Source organism: Gastrolobium bilobum, unplaced genomic scaffold (genome assembly GCF_033153095.1).
Source record: "Gastrolobium bilobum isolate Gb01-03AN ecotype WA unplaced genomic scaffold, APGP_CSIRO_Gbil_v1 utg31836, whole genome shotgun sequence".
NCBI classification, from domain to species: Eukaryota; Viridiplantae; Streptophyta; class Magnoliopsida; order Fabales; family Fabaceae; genus Gastrolobium; species Gastrolobium bilobum.
Genome location: NW_026896489.1, coordinates 201,628 through 221,717, shown reverse-complemented (window position 1 = coordinate 221,717; position 20,090 = coordinate 201,628). Strand labels below are relative to the sequence as shown.

General features: G+C 33.8%; 1 protein-coding gene and 1 pseudogene across 1 annotated transcript; one reads left to right on the top strand and one right to left on the bottom strand.

Annotated features, from left to right (window-relative positions):
- Positions 1-4,684: 4,684 nt before the first annotated feature.
- LOC133299981 (nuclear speckle RNA-binding protein B-like) lies at positions 4,685-5,457 on the bottom strand. Its single transcript, XM_061499469.1, has one exon. The coding sequence runs from the start codon at positions 5,455-5,457 to the stop codon at positions 4,771-4,773; it is 687 nt and encodes a 228-aa protein (XP_061355453.1). The 3' UTR covers positions 4,685-4,770.
- Positions 5,458-16,089: 10,632 nt separating this feature from the next.
- Positions 16,090-18,393, top strand: LOC133299993 (LRR receptor-like serine/threonine-protein kinase RGI1; annotated as a pseudogene).
- The last annotated feature ends 1,697 nt before the right edge of the window (positions 18,394-20,090 follow it).

Genomic DNA, 20,090 nt, shown 5'->3' with positions numbered 1-20,090 from the left:
ATCATTAGTAGTATGACAGGTAGCACCGCTTTCCAACCACCACTCAAAAGAGACACTGGCCTTTCCATTCTTCATCATTCCAATGAAAGCTTGAGGCTCAGGTTCATTAGTTAACATATTAGCCTCATTTTGTGGTGTGTTGTTTTTTTTTTAACTTATTTGGTAGCTTACACTCTGCTGCCCAGTTATCTCACTTTCCACAGTTATGGCACTTGTCCTTCTTCTTCTTTTGAAGATAGTCGTTTTGGCCTCTAACTATGAAGAAGATTCACCTTTTGGTGACTTGAACTTCTTCTGAGTTTTATTGGAATGTGAAACTAAGTAGGCAATTAACTTTTATTGTCCTATTTGTTCCAAACTCTTCCTAGAATAATTTTGATCCTAAATATAAATAAACCCCTTTAATTTATCCAGTTCACTTTGTTCTTTCAGTCTTGAAAGAACTCTATTCAGCAGATAGTTTACTCAATGCAAGATCGACAAAAAGATTATCAGACATATCAAATTTATTATCTTTTAACTTGTTCCTTATGTTCTCAAGTTTAATTAACTGAATTCGTATTAAATTTGAATTCAAAGAACTTCTCTGCTATGAGAGCTTTGGAGAGCCCCTCTTGTTTTGGAACTAAGCACTCAAGTGATTTCATATCTTTTTTCATCGTCTTATATTCACTACAAGTCATAGCGAGATGAATATTTAGAGAATTTAGCAAGCAATCCCTACAAAATTATTCATCTTTGTTCCATTGATATTAATCCACAATTTTCAATGGTAAATGCAAGATCATTTAATATATTATAGAATATTTCATGTTCTTCCATGCCAAATTGAACATGTAATTTCCAACCATAAAATTCAATAACATCAAATGATTTCATTTCATAATATCATAGGAATTATTTTTAGGCATTTTAATCAGAGCTAAGAGTTAGAAAGAGTGCACCTTGTAGCTCTCTCAGATTTCGCAAATTAAAGCAAAAGCTCCAACTTTCATCAACTGCTCTATAGATTTGGAATTTGCCAAAACAGACCCCAAAAACAGATCCGGAACGCCCAAAAACCTTAAGATGAACTACCCCTATGGCCAGAAACTCACCGGAACATTTTTTGATTTTTAAAATGTCCCATACAGAATATTCCTTAACAAACAGAATATTTCCTCAGAATATTCCTTTTCGCAGTAATATTCTTTTTAGCATAAAAGTGTACCTATAACTTCAAACAGTCATATCTCCTTCCTCTGATCTCCGTTTGAGGCAAATGACCACTCAATAGGTTTCACTTTCTGAAATTGGCTAAAATTTCCGGGATCTGGACCAAAAGGTTGCGGCTGCAGTATCTTCAAACTCAGATCCTGGAAAATCCTTCCGTCGAATCACGAAAGTGATTTAAAATATGAGTTCCTTTCGTTGAGATCTTTGAATAGACACCTTACTCGCTCAAATCCGACACCCGAAGCTAATACTTTAAGATTGTTGGAGGTTATGAGGTTGAGAGAGAAGGGTTCAGAGGTGCTTAAAGTATTACACCAAGAGACATCAAGTTTGGAATGCTCAACAGTGTTACCTCCAGCTTAGGAAACCCTAGATATAATACAAGCTATTGGGCTCCAGCCCATATGGACCCAAATAACCATGCTTTCAACTATTGGGTTTATATGTGAACATACTATTATTGATTATACTATTAATATATCCAACAAGTCTAACCTATTTACACCCCTACTCCCAAACAAAGCCCCAGTGTATCACGTTCAAAGAAAGTTTTTGAATTCGTAGGTTGAAATCTCGCTGTAAATAGTTCTCCTTTTGACAAGCGATTTGCAAAGTTTTGATTGAAACTTGTGATATGTCTTATCTTTTATATTGGCAACTTCCATCTTTACAACAACAAAAAAAAAGTTTGGAACTCCCTAGTCCCAGCTTGTTTCTAATTCACTGTCAAATAATTATTCTTTCAGGCACTTCTTAATTGTTGTTGCCAAATTGATCTTTAATGTCCTTGTGTTTTCTTTCTAGAGGAAGGATATTTTTAATAAAGTAACTTTTTACCTCTAACTGCTCCCGCAAGTTGCTGTCAAATAATTATAAAATACAAAGATATAAACAAAATTTGGTTGAGTCTTGTGCTACACTTTTTGACTTTGAGGCTCTAAATCTAAATCGTGCTTGACCGTATTTATGTCTCTTGAGGGGGAATGAGCGACACTTTTTTTCCACCTTGTCGGACCCAGCTTCATTGTGCAAGTTACTTTGTCTTTTGTTTTGGGTAAGTGAAAGTTCTTTTTTCTCCAATGTTTTGATTTGTGTGTCTAATTAATAATCCACTAAACTGATTAAACTAAAACTTTACTTGCAATTAATCACAAAATAAAATTTTCTGATCCGCATTTTAACTATACTTAAAACTATTGCATGTGTCAAACAAAATGTTCAACTCGCTTCCCATGTCAAACAAAATTGTCATTTTCCTTTTTGGTTTTGAAGCTTAAGAGCCACTTTTTAAAACGACGAAGCAAAAAGGTCAAACTAAGGTGTGGGTTCCGCAATGAGAGAATGGTGTGTGGTGACCATTGTTTGGCTTGTCATTCAGTAAATGCTGGCCCCATATCCTGATTCAAATGAAAGAAGGTAATATTAGGACTTTCAGCAAAGTCCTTTTGATTCAATAAATGCGGGTTAATAAAACATTTTCAATGACTTATCTGTGAGCAGAAGAACTGAAGATTTAGGGTCCCCTAATAGGGACAACTTCAAAAAATAAAACTCAATGGTCCTATGAAATAGGGGTCCACGACTATGATTTACCCGTAAATGCAACGACAGGTTATACTTATTACGAAAGGCTAGCTAAAGTAGTAACCAACATCTTTATCCACCTCTTCCCTAGAAATAGAGATAGGCAAAATAATCAAAAAATTGAACCGAACCGAACTACTCTTAAAATAATCGATTTTTAAAAATCAGTTCATGAATCGAACCGGTTTTAAAGAACCAGTTTATGAACCGAACTGATTTTTAGAACCAGTTTAGGAACCGAACCATTTTGAACCGAACCGAACCGTTTTCAAACCGAACCAAAATTCTTATAACTTTATTTTTTAAATTTTTAAATTTATTTTTATTTTCAAAACAGGGTCAACCCGAACCGATTCCGAACTGAACTGTTTCCAACGAACCGAACCAATTTTGAACCGAATCAAATTATTTTTAAACTGAATCATTTAAACCAATTCGGTTAGATTTGACCGTACACAAGGAATACCTCTTTGAATAACCACTTTAAAACGAAATAATAACACGTTAACCATATGTTAGCTTGTGTTACAAAGAACATATTTGTCATCCCTTTATTTCTATGGTTATGTTATTTACAAAAAAGAATTTCTCCCTAACTTCACAGACATCTAATCACATCTATTCGCTTGTTCCACAATTTTTTTTCTCTGTCCCACTTCCCCCCCCCCCCCCCCCCCCCCCCTCTCAGTAATTAGTAGCTCCACATTGCTTTATGTGAGGTTCTATGATGAAATATGTTTTTGCAAGAGACATTTTCGTTATTTTTAAATTTTTAATGTAAAAACATAATTATTAAACAACCAAAGAAGAGTTTACATCTATATGAACCAATTAAAGCCATAACATATTAATCATATCTTGTGATTTGGACTAATACTAAACGACATGCATGGAAGGTCCAATCCAACAATGGCGCAAAATAAAGACTTAATCCATAAGGAAACACGTTAGAAATGCACAATCCCATGAAAAAATAGCTAACCTCCCAGAAACACATGATTGATAAGCCTCTTCAATAGAAAACGTGGTTCCAACTAAGTCTAGGAATCACAGCCCCACCAAAAGGCATCGCGTGTGAAAGTAGGCTAATAAAGCCACCTGAACCAACCATTGGGTAGACAGAGAACACCGGGAAACTATATGTACATAAACACTACTTTTATTTAGTCTCATTTTAGACTTTATTTAATTTTTAATTTACTTACTTTGATATTTGGATATTTGATAATCATACATTTCGTGTAATTTCAAACTATATTAATTTGTTGTATATTAGAAGATACTTTCCGTAACTCAAATAGTTCCTTATTTTAAACAATGATACTAATCATATATAGAAGAGCACGAAATTTTTTGTTATTGGATTTTCTTTTGGTTTGGAAGTTACGACTCTCAAATCTCCCTCACATTTTCAAACCATATCATTATTAAGAGCTGAAGAGCTCTTGCACTCATTGCATATCATATATTATTTATGCCCCTAATTAGGCCGGCTACAAATTATATCTATACATATTGCAGTCTTCTGAAACAAAAGTTGTATAAAAGGTTGGTAGATGATTTCTACTTTCAAGGTTCGAAAGTTGCAACCAAATGCATCTAACTCTTGTATCATAAGAAGAAAGAATGGATCATTCAAGAATATATATGTAGTGACCATGTCTCAACTAACTAAATTCAATGTGTAAGTTCATGCTATATATAAATGGTGTCCAAGGTGAAGGTCAAAAGATAGTTGAGCATAAAATGGACCTTTAATAAATAAATTCATTAAAATTGTATCCCCACAAACAAACAAAAAAGAAGAAGCTACCCACTAAAATAATAAAAAAAATTCCATTCTATTACTTTTCTAGGTTATTTTCCCAGTATGAAACTACTCCCACTATAAGGTAATTAAATTAGGTTTATTTCTCTGTATCTGTGGTAACAATTAATCGTCTAAATTGAACAACAAAAGCAACAAATTCATCAATCTAAGAAATTGTTGAACAAATCTATCTTTGGAGTTTGAGCTGAAAAAAAGTTTGAAGGGCTAGCCATGATGAAACCACCTTCCATAAAATTTATGTTACTGTGAAGGACAGGGCTCAAGTTATGAAGGAAGTTAACCATGCTCGGATCCGACGGCGGTGGCGAGAAGAAGCTCGCCGGAATGGGAGACATCGAAGCCGGTGCCGGCGACAAAATCCCATGAAACATGCTTGGTTCTGCCCCTCCTCCAACATCGACACCATTATTATTAATCCCACTTTGATGTTGTTTCATCCCTTGAGGAGTTCTAGCCTTTTCTATTGTGGCGTAACGTGCCGCAGGTGATATTGCACCGTGACCATTGTTGTCACTGATTAAAGGATCGTTTGTTGATACCTTATGGGAATTAGAGGAAGAGGAAGAAGAGGAAGATGAAGAGCCTGTGAGGCGTTGAACAAGGCTCATGAAGTCACCGGGTGTGGTGTGGATTATCTTTGGAGATACGGTGTAGATGATGATCGGTTGGCGCGGCGGAGCATGTGGTTGTGAGGGTTGAGGCGGCGGCGGCGCCAACGGTGGCTTCTTGATCTTGCGTGAGTCCTTGTTTATACTTAAAGGGGTGGGACGAGGACCTTGGAGTTCTCGTCTTGGTGATCTTCCTGTGGGGATGTCTGAAAAGCTCATGATTGATGCTAAAGAGGTGGAGAAGATGATGATGAGCAAAAGTCTTTAAGTTTTCCAATTCAAACTGAGGAATATAAGGGGCTGACATGAAACATATAAAGAGAGTTGGTCAAAGGTGAAGAGGGATTATTTTAATACGAGATGCATTTGCTCGTAAATTTGGCTTCTACTATGGTAAATTTTTTAATAGGGTTTTATACGTGAGGACTGTTTCGTGATGCTTTGGTTGTGTCATGTGTGAACTTGTCTATACATGTATTCCTTTTCTTTTCTTTTCTTTTTTTATAAAATTTTCCAAAAAGTCGGAAAGGGTCGTTCCCACATCAAAGAGGTTAATGATCGATATGTGCTATGATGGACGAGTAATTAATTAAACTGCTGATGTGGATTTCGGATAATAGTGGATAAGTGTGTTGAGAATTTGAGACTATGTGTATACCTGGGGCCTGGGGGCTTTACTTGGTATTAGTGAGTCTGTGGTTTATGTATAAAGTGTAGTGTACCCAATTAAGTCTCAATTCTTTTAGAATGAGCCTAGGCTTTTCATTAGCCAGCGACATAGACTAATCGATAGCAAATTACGGCTGGGGACTGACCTAGTGTTATACAATGGCTTGTATCATATTTGAATAGTTATTGTGGCATTTTTGGGTTTGGTGTCTTAAGTTCATTTTTATTTAAAAAAGAGAGGATAATTCTGAAGCTGTAGGGGGCTATTCGATTGTCTACTTTGCATATCCATTTGTGCGTGTAATTTGTTCATGAATTCTCTTACTACAAGAATTAACTTTTTCATATTTTGTAAAGACTGATCTATAGACATACACGGCATTTTTCTTTTACCTTTGATTATGCATAAGATATTTAAAAATATTTTTCACACCAAACACCCAAACATTAATAAAAATATTTTCTAGAATGATATCTCTTGTATATCGATGTTCTAAAGCACCCTGAGTGGCATCTAGTATATATTTCGCTATATAACTTCGAACGAACTTTCGAATTATATTGAGAATTGAGTTGTTCAGGAAGTGAATATATATATATATATATATATATATATATATATATATATATATATATATATATATATATGGATAGGATCAACTTACACCGGTGTAAGAATAATAAATCTTACACCAAATCTTAACCGTTGATTTCCGTGCATCCAATGGTTGAGATTTATTGGGAATTAAAAATTAATTAATGAGTGAGACCTAATAAATCTTAACCGTTAGATGTAGAAAATCAATGATTAAGATTTGGTGTAAGATTTATTATTCTTACACCGGTGTAAGATGATCCTACCCCTATATATATATATATATATATATATATATATATATATATATATATATATATATATATATATATATAGGATATTCTTACACCGATGTAAGAGTTAGAAGTCTTACACTCAATCTTGACCATTGATTCACTTGTATACAATGCCTCACATTACTACAAAATGTGAATCATTAGATATAAGTGAGATCAGCGGACAAGATTAAGAGTGTAATTTACACTGGTGTAAAATGATTCTAAGTCATATATATATATATATATATATATATATATATATATATATATATATATATATATATATATATGTATGCATTGAATTTTTATGTTAGATAAATATTTGGATCTTTTTCAAATGGTCATTTCTCCTCGTCGCGTTTTGGCAAGATAGGGCTTTGTTTTGCATGTTAGCTATGCATAGAAGGTTCAATTTCCACGGGTGGAAATAAGGGGTGGTTATCACGAGAAAACATATGAAAGTAACAATATTTGCTATCAAGTACTGTTTGCCATAGACAGTATTTTAAGTTACTGTCTGTTAGATCTTCTGCTTTTTGTCCCTTTTGTTAGTTGAAGACGTCTCTAATCTTCTACAAGAATTAAATTATATCTCACAACGCTATGTCTCTAGAAAAAAAGTCTTGTTTGACGGCGCACTCGAAGTTGCTTGCTTTGAACCCCAGCTATCTCTTGCGTTTAATATACATCTTAAGTAACCCATATTTCCATATTAAGAATTTAATTACGCACATGTACATATTCAATAGTTAAATACGTTCATGAATGTTACCTTTGTTTTGTTTTTTGATACGTCAGAGAAACATTTACCACCTATACCCTTTATCATCATATTGGGTGGAAGACTTTTCTTTTCTTTTAAATTTCAGCAATATAAACAAAAACATATAAATGAGATTACACAATTAATCTACCCAAGATCGATGTCATTGATCGTTTTACTAAGCAAGAACCATTACCTGCTACTGCACAATTGCTCTGCAAGAGAAATTGCATTCTAAAGGTCTAATTTCCTATTGTCAACGGAGCAGCTAGCTAGGAACTCTCTCTCTCTCTTTCTCTCTCTAAAAGTAGTAAATTGCTATTGTAACTTTTTTTTTTTTTAATAAACCACGTGCATCTTTTACGGAAAGACAATCTTATTTCAACCGTGAACATTTATATTATGGTGGGGTCAACTCTCCCCAAGTAAAAATTTTGTATTCATAAGTATTTGAACTCAAAATTAAACAGAATCAAACATGTACACTTGAACCAATCTCTTTCGGTATTGCTATTGTAACCTAATGCATATTATACCCATTTGAAATGTTTGATTGATATCAATTATCATTACCTCCAAAAAAAAAAAAAAACCATATTGGAATAATATCTCTAAAAGTATTTATTTTATGGATTAGTTTTTTCTGAAGTTACTGCAAATAACTTATCTGCAGTAAGCTCAATACGACGTTGTTTTGAGACGGAAATCATGTTGTTTTTGAAATTTTAATTTATTTTAGGGTTATAATAGTCTTTATATTTATAATTTTTTAAGATTTCAATACCAAAACAACGTCGTTTTGAGAATAAATGCAGATAACTTATCTGCATTAAATGTATAAATATTTTTTCCTTATTTTATTAGTATAAAGCAAGACATGTCATTAATTACGGTAAGTTTTAATTCACTAGAAGCCGTGTTCGAAAATTTTGAATGAATCGTATCTGATACTCGTCTTATCTACGACATCCTAACCAACCTCACCCGTAGTCCGATCTCACACAACTAGCTCATTGAAGTTGTCAATGAACTGAACCAATCAACATGAAGCCAAATAAGTAGCTTTTAAATATTTATTTGACTTTGATTTAATTTATGCATAAAGGGCGGATATCAATGAAAATATATTACTAAAACACGAGTATGACCCTGGGACAAAGTTCCACGCTTATAAAAATAAATGAAAGGCCATTTGAGTTTATAAATTGCACCTCAGAATTATAGAATTCCAAAATGTCAAATGAAATGCTATCTCGAATTAACATTTCTGCTGTGATACCAATATATATAGGCTACGCATGGCTACGAACGCGATAATTAATCTAACTAAGATTTTAGGAACCTTTTCATACCTTTTTTTCCATAGATTCTTTGACATTATATTTGGTTATATATGCAACCTTTTGGTTTAAAAGATGTACCGGGTCTGACTGGACGTAGGAATAGGAAAAATGTTGACTTAGCATCACAAACATATACGAACAATTTTATTTTTTTCACATTCTTTAAAATTGTATTTTTATGATATATATGAAAACGTTTTATCTGACATTTTACCCAAAAGAATAAATTTCTGATTCTCTTAAAATAAAAATATATTTGATAATTGAGATATCATTTTTTGCGTATCCTAAAATTACAAATTAACAAGGCTGTAGCTCATTATATTTTCAAAAAACATCACCTTAAACTTTGGCTAAAGTGCGATTTGTCCCTAATTAAGAGTTAAAAATGATTTGAAAAAAAATAATTGAACTTTACTAATTGTCCAAAATCCCCTTGATTTTTTTTTTATAATTTTCAATAAACCCCCTGAATCTATTAAACATTCATTCAATTAATAAGAAATTGTTGAGAATCTAAATATGAATGATTGAGTGAAAAAGTCTCATATTGATTAAGAGTGGACTAAGTGTACCATATAAGTGAAAGGACCTATGCATCTAATGCCTTAAGGTTTTGAGTTTGATTGTGGTGTTCTAAGTCCACTTAATGTTGCTGCTCACTTAGTCTATGGTTGGCGGTAGGAGTGTAAATAGGCTAGATTAGGCTAGACTTTGCCTTAAATATTCTAAGCCTATGTAAGAAATATTGGGTCTAGTCTGGCCTATTAGCCTGTGCATGCCCCAAATTAAAAGTTTGATTTGACCTATATTTTAACAAAAAGAAGCCTTGGCCTAAAGCTGTTAGCTTGTTTAAGGTTTTTTTAAAAGTCTAGGCATGTTCTATTTTACTATTTATAATAGGCCAAGTTTGCCCTAATATAGGCTAGGTCGTAGGCCTCTGCAGGTCGACCTAGCCAAATTACACCCCTAGTTGGCGGTCTCCCCCCGCCACGAGATCTCCCTGCACGGCCCAACAATTTGTATCAGAGCTAATGGTGGATTTGTCTATGGTGATCCTAGTATGTCTTAATGTAGGAAGCCAAGGTCTTAGTGAGTGTAACCAAGCCTTGACGAAAGAGGCAATGTTTGATGAGAAGCCAAGCATTTATGAATCCCATGAATACTCGAAGAGGCTTCTCCTTGAGGGGGAAAGAATGTGGGTCTAGGACTTACACTTGAGGGGAAGAAGTTGAAGAATACAAGTGTGAATGATTGAGTGAAAAAGTCTCAAATTGGTTAAGAATAGACTAAGTGAGCACTATATAAATGGAAGGATTCATACACCTAATGCCTTAAGGTTTTGGGTTTGATTGTGGTATTTCAAGTTCACTTAATGTTACTGCTCACTTGGTCCATGGTTGGCGGTCTCCCCCGCCACGACCTCTCCCTGCACGGCTCAACAGAAATGTTATGTTTACATGCTTGGTCACTTGAAATTATGATCATATATATAAATACTTCAACAGCCGTGAAAGCACCCGTTTAAATAGCATCAACAATTTTAGTTTTTGTGAACGCAAAATATTTCTTTGGGAGAGGTAACCCGACCATAATGACGATGTTCTCTCGAATAGGATTGTCGATCTTAGAGGATACATATGATTTAGATTTGGATGAAATTTAGTTCTAAATTTTATGATTTTAAACATCTTTTATTGTTAGTGTTGAATTTCAGGAAAAGATTAAGAGGAACAGTGACCATTGTGCCACTGTTCCAAGACAAATTTACTTAAATGCCACGCCAAAAAAGAATTTTACCAAACTGCCACGAGGGCAAGTTCGCCCAGAGTAATAGCGAACTTGGTATGCTATGTGTTAGCTTCCTGGTGGTGGCTGAGTTCGCTTCTGACACAGGCGACCTCTGCTGCATGCAAGCCACGTGGCCTGGCAGGTGAGACATTAATTTCAACCGAGGTCGCCTGTGTCAGAAGCGAACTCTGACACCACTAGGAAGCTGACACATCAGCATACCAAGTTCGCTACTGCTCTGGGCGAACTTGTCCTCGTGGCAATTTGGTAAAATTGTTTTTTGGCATGACATTTAGGTAAATTTGTCTTCTAATAGTGGCACAAAGGTCACTATTCCAGATTAAGAATTATGGTGTTTTCAAGTGATCACGTAAATTGAGTAAATGGGAAAAACATACACAAAAGAGAGAGAAACTATAAAGAAATGAAAAAGAAAAAGTAATGGAGCCTACTATGTTTTTTGTGTCCATGGCAAGCAGAAATAGTTTCCCCTTAAGTAAATATGACATTTTCCAGTAATGAAGTGGATGTTTGATAAACGACGAAAAAAATTGAACATTTAATAATTATTTAATAGGGTTCACTTTTTTTGCAGTTATTGCAGATAGTTATCTGCAGTAAACCCAATATCACGTCGTTTTAGGACTGAAATCATGATATTTTTGTAATTTTAATTTATTTCAGGATTATTTATAATCTTTATAATTATAATTTTTTAATCTTTCAATCCCAAAACGATGTCATTTTAGAAGTAAATGCAGATAATTTATCCGCATTAACTGCAAAAATATTTTTCTATATTTAATATCTTTTTCGACGATATAATTTCATGGGATAAATCGCACATCAAACAAAGTTAAAAGGAATTTCTTTTCTTTTCTTTTACGTACGTAAAGAAATCCTTTTTTTTTTTACATTTTACCATATCCTAAATATAAGATTAATATTTCTCATGTTATAGAAAATAATTTTATCTTCTATACATGCATAAAAATGTTAGGCCATTGAAGAGAAGAGAGACAAAAAGAAAACATAGACCCCTTGTACTTTTATTTGTGTATAAGAGATAAAATTATGCTCACAACATGAAAAACACTAATCCTCCTATATACATACTTACAATACAGAATAATAAGAATTGTTTACCTCATTTTTAGGGATAATTATATTACTTTAATTTCTAAGTTATTGATTTTAAGAAATTAGCCTTTGGTTATGATTTTGATCACTTGAATTACGAACAATTTTTACATGCTTTATCTTATTCATGCTTTTGGTAAGTATGTAAGCACATGTTAGTTAAAAGATTATCATGAAAATCCCGAATACTCTTTAGCAGTGTTTTAAAATTCTGCCCCATCTCCCGGGTTGACTCGGGTCAACCCTGACCCCTTCCTTCTGAGGGTTGGAGTCACAAGTTGGACCCTATATGCATATCGACCCCTCCGACCCCCAAAACCCGGTCGAGTTTCAGTAACTCTCGGGTCAGAGGGGTCAAAGGGGGTCATTGCATTTTTTTTTTAATTTTTTTTTTCATGAAACAACATTGTTTTATTAAAAAAATAAATAAAAATGCTTGGAAACCTAAATCTAATTGTTCTCTTCTCTCCTAGTGACCTAAATGTTTTCAATCTTCACCTCACTGCCGTGAATCTTCTAGAAAAGGTAAGAATTTTACCCCTTCAAATGAAATCCTTACGAGTTGTCGATGGAAAACAATAATTCATTCTTATTTCCTTTAAATTTTCCTTTGTCAGAGACCTTCTCAAAAGAGGCAGAACCGGGTCAGTGTAGTGACCCCATTAGAATATGAGTTTTGTACTTTGGTATCTTGATACTTTAATTAGGTTGTATAATATTTGACTTGTGGTTATAATTGGAGAATTATGTTAAGTATATTTTGAATCTTTGATGATTGGTGGTTTGTTTTTTAAAATTTTCATATAGGATATATCTATATTTTTTTTTTAATATATAAAACCGGGTCAGCGTAGTGACCCCCTGACCCCCCGGTTGAACCCGTGACTCTGTGACCCCTGACCTCAGCCGGGTCGATGACCGGGCCAGGTTTTTAAACACTGCTATTTAGTTCTTCTTGTTTTTGGGGTCGTTAGATGTTTAATAATAGGATATTAGGAAAACTATATAAAAAATATAATTTTTTTAATTGATTATTTGTTTTAACATAATTGACATAAGTTGTTGGGCGTTTGGTAGATGATACATTTTTTTTTCTGATTTCCAGGAATATGATGGAAAAGTCATTTTTCAAATAATGTTACCAAAAAGCTATTTGGTAAGACAAAATATTATCAAAATTTTATTCTAAAAAAATATAAAAATTTTCCCACACATGAGGTTCCAAGAATACCACCCTTGATATTTTTTGGATGGCATTTTGAAAAAATCACAAATGTCATATTCTCGAAAAAAAATTCAGAAATTTTATACCAAACATAAATAAATAAGATTAACATTATCACTTTACCGTGAATGTAAAAAAATTATATCCGCCAAATACCACTTTAAAGTTTTCATTTCCCCCTTCAGCTTTTTTTTTTTTTTTTTAATTTGTGAATTCCTCTTCTTTTGCTAGCTATTATTGGGAGTCATCAGTGAAAGGGAGAGAATTGAAGATATAAGAAGTTGAAAGTGACTACCCAAAAAAAAAAAAAAAGTTGAAAGTTTCAATTGGGGAAGCGCAGCCAGTATAGGGTCAAAGACTCAAAGGAGAGGGTCCAGTAAAGAAAAGAGTAACGGTCAAGATTAAAAGTTGACAAACTGCCTTAGACCGGAACGGACCGTGACCACTGACCAAGACACACACGGCCTCTACTTACTCTCTTCTGACTAAGCTCACCGCAGCAATGCCATTTGTTTCTTTCAGCTTTTTTTTGTCTCATTTCATCCTCAACTTGATGTGATAGTTCCATTACGAAACCTTTGTGTTGCTATATATAGAGTTACGAAGAAAATAGGGAATGTTCTTTAATTATTATTTCTTTTACGGAATCATTGCCAAAAAATAATAATTTAAAAAATGAGATAAAATAAACAATTATTTAAAATTCTTGGTCAAAAATTAAAAACATTATGTAGTTAAAGATGTTAATATATTGTGAGCTATTTGTGCGAGGAGATGGATTCATTATAACCTAGCTTAATTATAAAAGTAGTTAACATTTGGGGATCGAGTAAAAAAAATTCTCGTAACTATATGTAACATGAGAATCATAGACAAATTAAAAACATTATTTTCTAAAATAATATTTATTAAATTATATAGATAGTACTTATACGTAATTTTTCTTTTTAATATAACTTACATGACATCAATTAATATATTTCGTAGGAAATATACTCCATATATATACTATTTAGATAAAAGATGCTCTTGGGAAAATTTGTAATATGGGACTTGTTTGAATAGTTTTTAAAATTTATTTTTTGATTTTCTGAACAAAAACTCATTTGGTAAAGCCTATTTTATAAAAAATATATTTAAAAACGATAACTACTTTTTTGTTTTTAGAATCAAATTTAAAGAATATATATAACTTGTTTTTGTTTTATGTTTTGATTTTTAACTTTCAAAACAAAAAAAAAACATAAAAAATAACTATTTCCATAACTATTTTATAAAACAATTTTAAAAACTAAAAAACCAGAACAGAATCAAACAATTTGTTCGGTTCTAAACTTCTAGTAACGATGAAATCTCTCCTTATTAAAAAAAAGTCAACATATTTTCTGTTTTTTCCCTTTCACTTTCCTTTTTTGGCTAAACTTACATTATGTGACTAATGTTAATTCCGTACTCAAAGCTAATAGTATAACTGAATAAGATGAAATTGTAAACATCTAATGCGGCTTAATACTTTTTTTCTTATTGACAAAATCATTGTAGTATTTTTTTTTCATCATATATATATTATTATTAAGTTACTCAACATCTCCTTTAAGACCTATGCTACTGAGAAATCGATCATTTTCTGTCTTCTGAATTTTTTTGTTCTTCATATGAAAGTTCTCTTTGCTGTTATCCATTGGTTATTTCCAATTTATCATACACATCGAAAATGTCATATAATGATAATTTAGAAGTAATACTGAATATCTAAGCATCCGTGAAAACCTTTGATCCACATATTTCTCTACACGCCCACCATGTAGTATGGACCCAGAAGTAAAATTAAGTTGGACGGCAAAATTTTCATTTTCCCGAAAATTTGATCTGATAATTGATATATAATCTATTGTTAAAATAATAATTTCTCCAAAAGAGTAAAATTTACATCACTGTAATTTGGAATGGACAAGGATCATGCATCGGAGGAAAGTTATATATATAAGTTGATAAGAAACAACTTTAATTTATCAAATACAAGTTGATTTTGAGACCTCACCATGCACATATAATATAAAAAAGGTTGAGGCCTTTTGTGTGTACCACTTTATTATTCATATATGTCTATTCTGTGCTTAGTAGGTGCTGCTTGGTCCATCTCAGAACAAGGAATGTTATGCCAAGTTAGATGAACCATCTTTTATGATGGGTTGGTAGATCAATCACTGAAGTTTCGCTGCTCAAGTTTCTACAAGTACTTATACAGTCAAAATAACATCATTTTTTTTTCTTTATTTTATTCTATATAATAGTGCCATATAAGTTTTTGAATTCTCTTTACTTCTGCACTTGTTGATTACATATATATGCTCATATAGGGAGAGAAAAAGAGACCTCAGACAACCACCTTTTATGCTTAGTACATTTAGGTCCATTTTATTCACCATAAGAATGTTTTGCAAATTATTGTAATTTTGTCCTTTTGTTTTGTTGAACTAGCTATTTTGCTACATATAGCAGCATGTGCCTATGACCCAGAAGACACTAAAACAGCCAATGCAGTCATTTTCACAGTCGATATCCTTTCACATAATATGTTGCATGCTGCTATATCACGTTCTGTTGAATCATATACGAAAAATTTTGTCAAGATATCTGGTAAACAATTTAGTGCACAACTTGTTCATGTATTTTCCTTTCACAGTCAACTATGTAAGTTACTGCAATAAAGGGTTAACAGGTTAATAGATCAACTTGACCAAGTAAAGTAGACGAAAACATTTGATTACCAAATTAGCACATTTCCTTAATGGCTTTATCCATCTCTCTGATTAATGCTTCAAATTTGTATGTTTCTTCAGTCTTTTACTCTTTTATCTAAATCTACTTCAAATATAAACGGTAAATAGTGAAATAGTGTTTGAGGTTGAAGAATAAAGGAACAGTCTGCATGTTTATCAGTAACTTTATATATATGAAGAATAAAGGACATAAAGAGAAACTTCAGGAGACTAATGCTGCAATTTTTGGAAAAGATTGAACAGTAGTAGAACACGGACCTCATCATGTCAAGCAATGCATTTACTCTTTTTATCTTGTTTCTTATTATCTCCTTGTTTCCAGCCACCTTCTCTCTGAACCAGGAAGGTGTTTCTCTACTTCCATGGCTTTCAACATTAAATTCCTCTATTTCTGCTACTGCCTTCTCTTCATGGAATCCAACCCACAAAATTCCATGCAGATGGGGTTATATAAAATGTTCCAAAGAAGAGTTTGTTTCTGAGATCATAATAACATCCATCGATCTTCATAGCCACCGTACCACTCTAGTCATCACAAATGGTAATCTTACTGGTGAGATTCCTAGTTCAGTGGGAAACTTGTCATCTCTGGTTACTTTGGACCTCAGCTTCAAAGCTTTATCAGGAACCATTCCAGCTGAAATAGGAAAGCTATATAAACTGAAGTGGTTATCTTGGAATTCAAATTCTTTACACAGTGGAATTCCAACCCAAATTAGAAACTGCTCAAAGCTTAGGCTGCTTGAACTGTTTGATGGCCAGCTCTCTGGCATGATACCTGGAGAAATAGGACAGTTGAGGGATCTTGAAACACTTCGAGTAGGTGGAACCTGGGTATCCATGGTGAAATACCAATGCAGATATCAAACTGCAAGGCTCTAGTTTTTCTAGGACTTGCAGATACTGGTACTGTTAGAAAACAAATTTGATTTTGCAACTATCCACCGCCAAACCAGAAAATTTCGGAAGCCATGAGATGTATGGAGAATGAGGCATATGGAAGATAAAAGAATCAAGTAGAAAATTGCACCGCCATTCAAGAAGTAGCTACTACCGCCATATCAATGTTCTTGAAAGGAATAGGAGTTGAATGGTTAAAGAAGCAAAAAGATTAAAAATAATAAAAGAAAAGACAAAGTTGGAAACGAAAGAAAGTTGTAGAAAACTTCAGAATATTATATGTTGGCAAAGTAAGAAGAAAAGACGGATGGAGAAAGTTGACGAAAGTTGTAGAGTTTAAATATTATAATATATTAGGAAAAATCGGTTAGATGAAGTCTATAAATATAGCTGCATGTTGTAGTTTTATTTATGTGAGTGAATGTGATTAAGGAATTAGAAGTGCCGAAGCACTAATTGAGAGTAAGAGAAGTATATGTGTGTTAGTGGTATTAGAGAAGAGCGGAATTGAATGAAAAGAAAGGAAGTGCCGCAGCACTTAAGAGAGGAAAATAGAAAGAGAGAGTTCTATTAGTGTGTGAGAAAAGAGAGAGAAGAAAAGAGAGTTTAAGAAAGAGTTTTATCGTTGAAAGAAAAAATTAGTCATAGTGTTCTAACACTTGTGTTCTGTATTGTGTTTTGTTTCTATATAAAAGTTTGATACTATTCTACTTGTTCTGTTTATTATTCCATCTTCAACAAGTGGTATTAGAATATACCATTAAATTTTTCATAATTAGTATATGAGGAAATTGAAATTTTCCTACAATAGTTTTTAAAATGTCTAGTGTTTTTAAAATGTCTCCTACAATAGTTTTTCTGGTTCTCTTCCTGATACAAAGTTCTTTCGGGATCTCCCAGCTTCTGCACTTGCTGGCAGCCCTGACCTTTGTATTAACAAGAGTCAAGTAAGTGGACATCGCCAAGGCATCAAGTCAATAAGAAATATTATAATCTACACTTTCCTTGGTGTTATTCTAACTTCAGTGTTTGTAACTTCTGGAGTAATTTTAGCTCTCAGAGTTCAAGGGGGCACTTTTGGGAGGAATTTCGACACTGGTGATATGCAATGGGGCTTCTACTCCATTCCAAAAACTCAACCTCTCCATCAATGACATTGTCACAAAGTTATCAGATTCAAACATTATGGGAAAGGGTTGATCCGGAATTGTTTACCGTGTAGAGACTACAATGATACAGATTATTGCAGTGAAGAAGCTATGGCCACCAAAGAATGCTGAGCCACCAGAGATATCAGTTTTTTACAGAAGTTCATACCCTTGGATCAATAAGGCTTAAAATATAGTGAGTCTTCTAGGATGCTACAACACTGGAAGAACTAGATTGCTCTTGTTTGATTATATATGTAACGGGAGTTTGTCTGGATTGCTGCATGAAAATAGATTGTTCTTGGACTGGGATGCAAAGATAATACTAGGAGCAGCTCATGGTTTAGAATATCTTCATCATGAATGTACCCCTCCAGTCATCCATCGGGATATTAAGGCTAACAACATCTTGGTAGGTCCACACTTTGAAGCTTTTCTTGCAGATTTTGGCCTTGCAAAACTTGTAGGTTCCTCAGAGTGCTCAGGAGCCTCTTCTTATAGTTGCAGATTTTGGCCTTGATGTTCTGACAGCTAGTTCATTTTGGATTTATGCGGAAGCGGTTTAGGACTTAGTACATTGGTATGCTTACCGAATCATCCTCGTTTCACGATTACCTCTTGGTGCGCAGATATCGTGTAGAATCTTCCCATGTATGATTCCTCTTCACGAACTGCTCACCACAGCGCCGTAGCACGAAAAACCTCCTTGAAGTTGGACTGTGGTAGATCTTCCAGACTATGTCTCAAGGGGAAACGGGAAGTGTGTGGGCACTCACTCACTATCGGGGAGATGACCTTACCTCAGCCTCTGCAACCACCAAGTGAAGACTAGAGAGGCTGATGACTATAAGAGTGGAATATATATGGGTTCCAAGAAACCCTATCCCTAAGCAGAATGAGCTTTAGGTTTCTTGGGCTCTTCTTACGCTCTAGACCCTATTGGGCTTTAGTGAAAGAGCAAAACCCAACAATCTCCCACTTGCTTTTGAGTACAAACTTGAGCTCAAAGTCCAAGTCCATGTATCCCACTAGTCGTCATCAACTGAAATTGTCCCATCCCTTTTCCTGAGCTAGCCTGGGGATCTACCATCTGTTATTAATCAAAGCTCTTGATAATCAACAAATGATTATCTAATTCGGTGCTACTCCACTAAAAGCCCGAACTTGAACTCCAAGATTAATAACACTTATAACATGAATATGCATCGCTCCTTTGTAGAATGTCTATAATTGATTGACAAGTTTTATGTAACTCAATCAATTATTTATTCCCTTGACTACGATAGTTTCTCTAATGGATTACATGCACTGTCCAGTGTCTTTAATATCCAAGTACCGAAACATATCAAGGGGACATATCCTACAAATTCCATGTTGTTTATCTCATAAATACCGATAATCAAATAATCTCACTCCCAAAATACCAAGTTATTGGCCATCAATAGATCGAACCTCACCCGTTGGTAAATCAAATAATGAAAACTATTTGATTACCTATTTATAATAAACTCAGGATTAAGAGCAATCACATAACTATAGTTAACTGGGGATTTGATACCTTATGATAGAAAAACAACCTTAATCAAATCTCTCCTTGATCATTTCAATGTGAATGTTAATTCACACCAATATTTTACAATGATTCGGACAAAACCATTTCATAAAATATTGCAGCCTAAATAAAGTGCCCAACTTTATTTAACAGCTGTGAATCTATTCATCAATTGTGAGAACCTATGATCATGTCCCTCATGAACGTATCCATATGATCACATACTCCACAATTGATCCGGACCTTGATGTTTGTAAATAGTGCGAAAAATAAATAATACCTTATTTGTAAAATTCAGAAAATGATTACATTATTTCATTGTCTTACTCCAAGAGCACAATGAACCCAATATCTCCCACTCGCTTAATGCAAGTCTGGGATCCTCCTAAGACCCAAAGAAGTAACATGCCTCTCGAACACAAGTTCAGGCAAACTCTTAGTAACTGGGTCTACAAGATCCACCTCTAATGCTATCTGAGTTTAGTGAAAAACTCATAGCTCGAGGTTGATTTTCTTGAGTCAATATCCACTTGAAATAATTGAATTTGTGAAAACTCAGCTTTTCAAAACTCCCACTAGAATATACCAGCATATAATCTCTCGTTCTCCAAAGATACTGGAGTACATGTTTAACAATAATCTTAGTGTTCCTCTATATCCAGAGT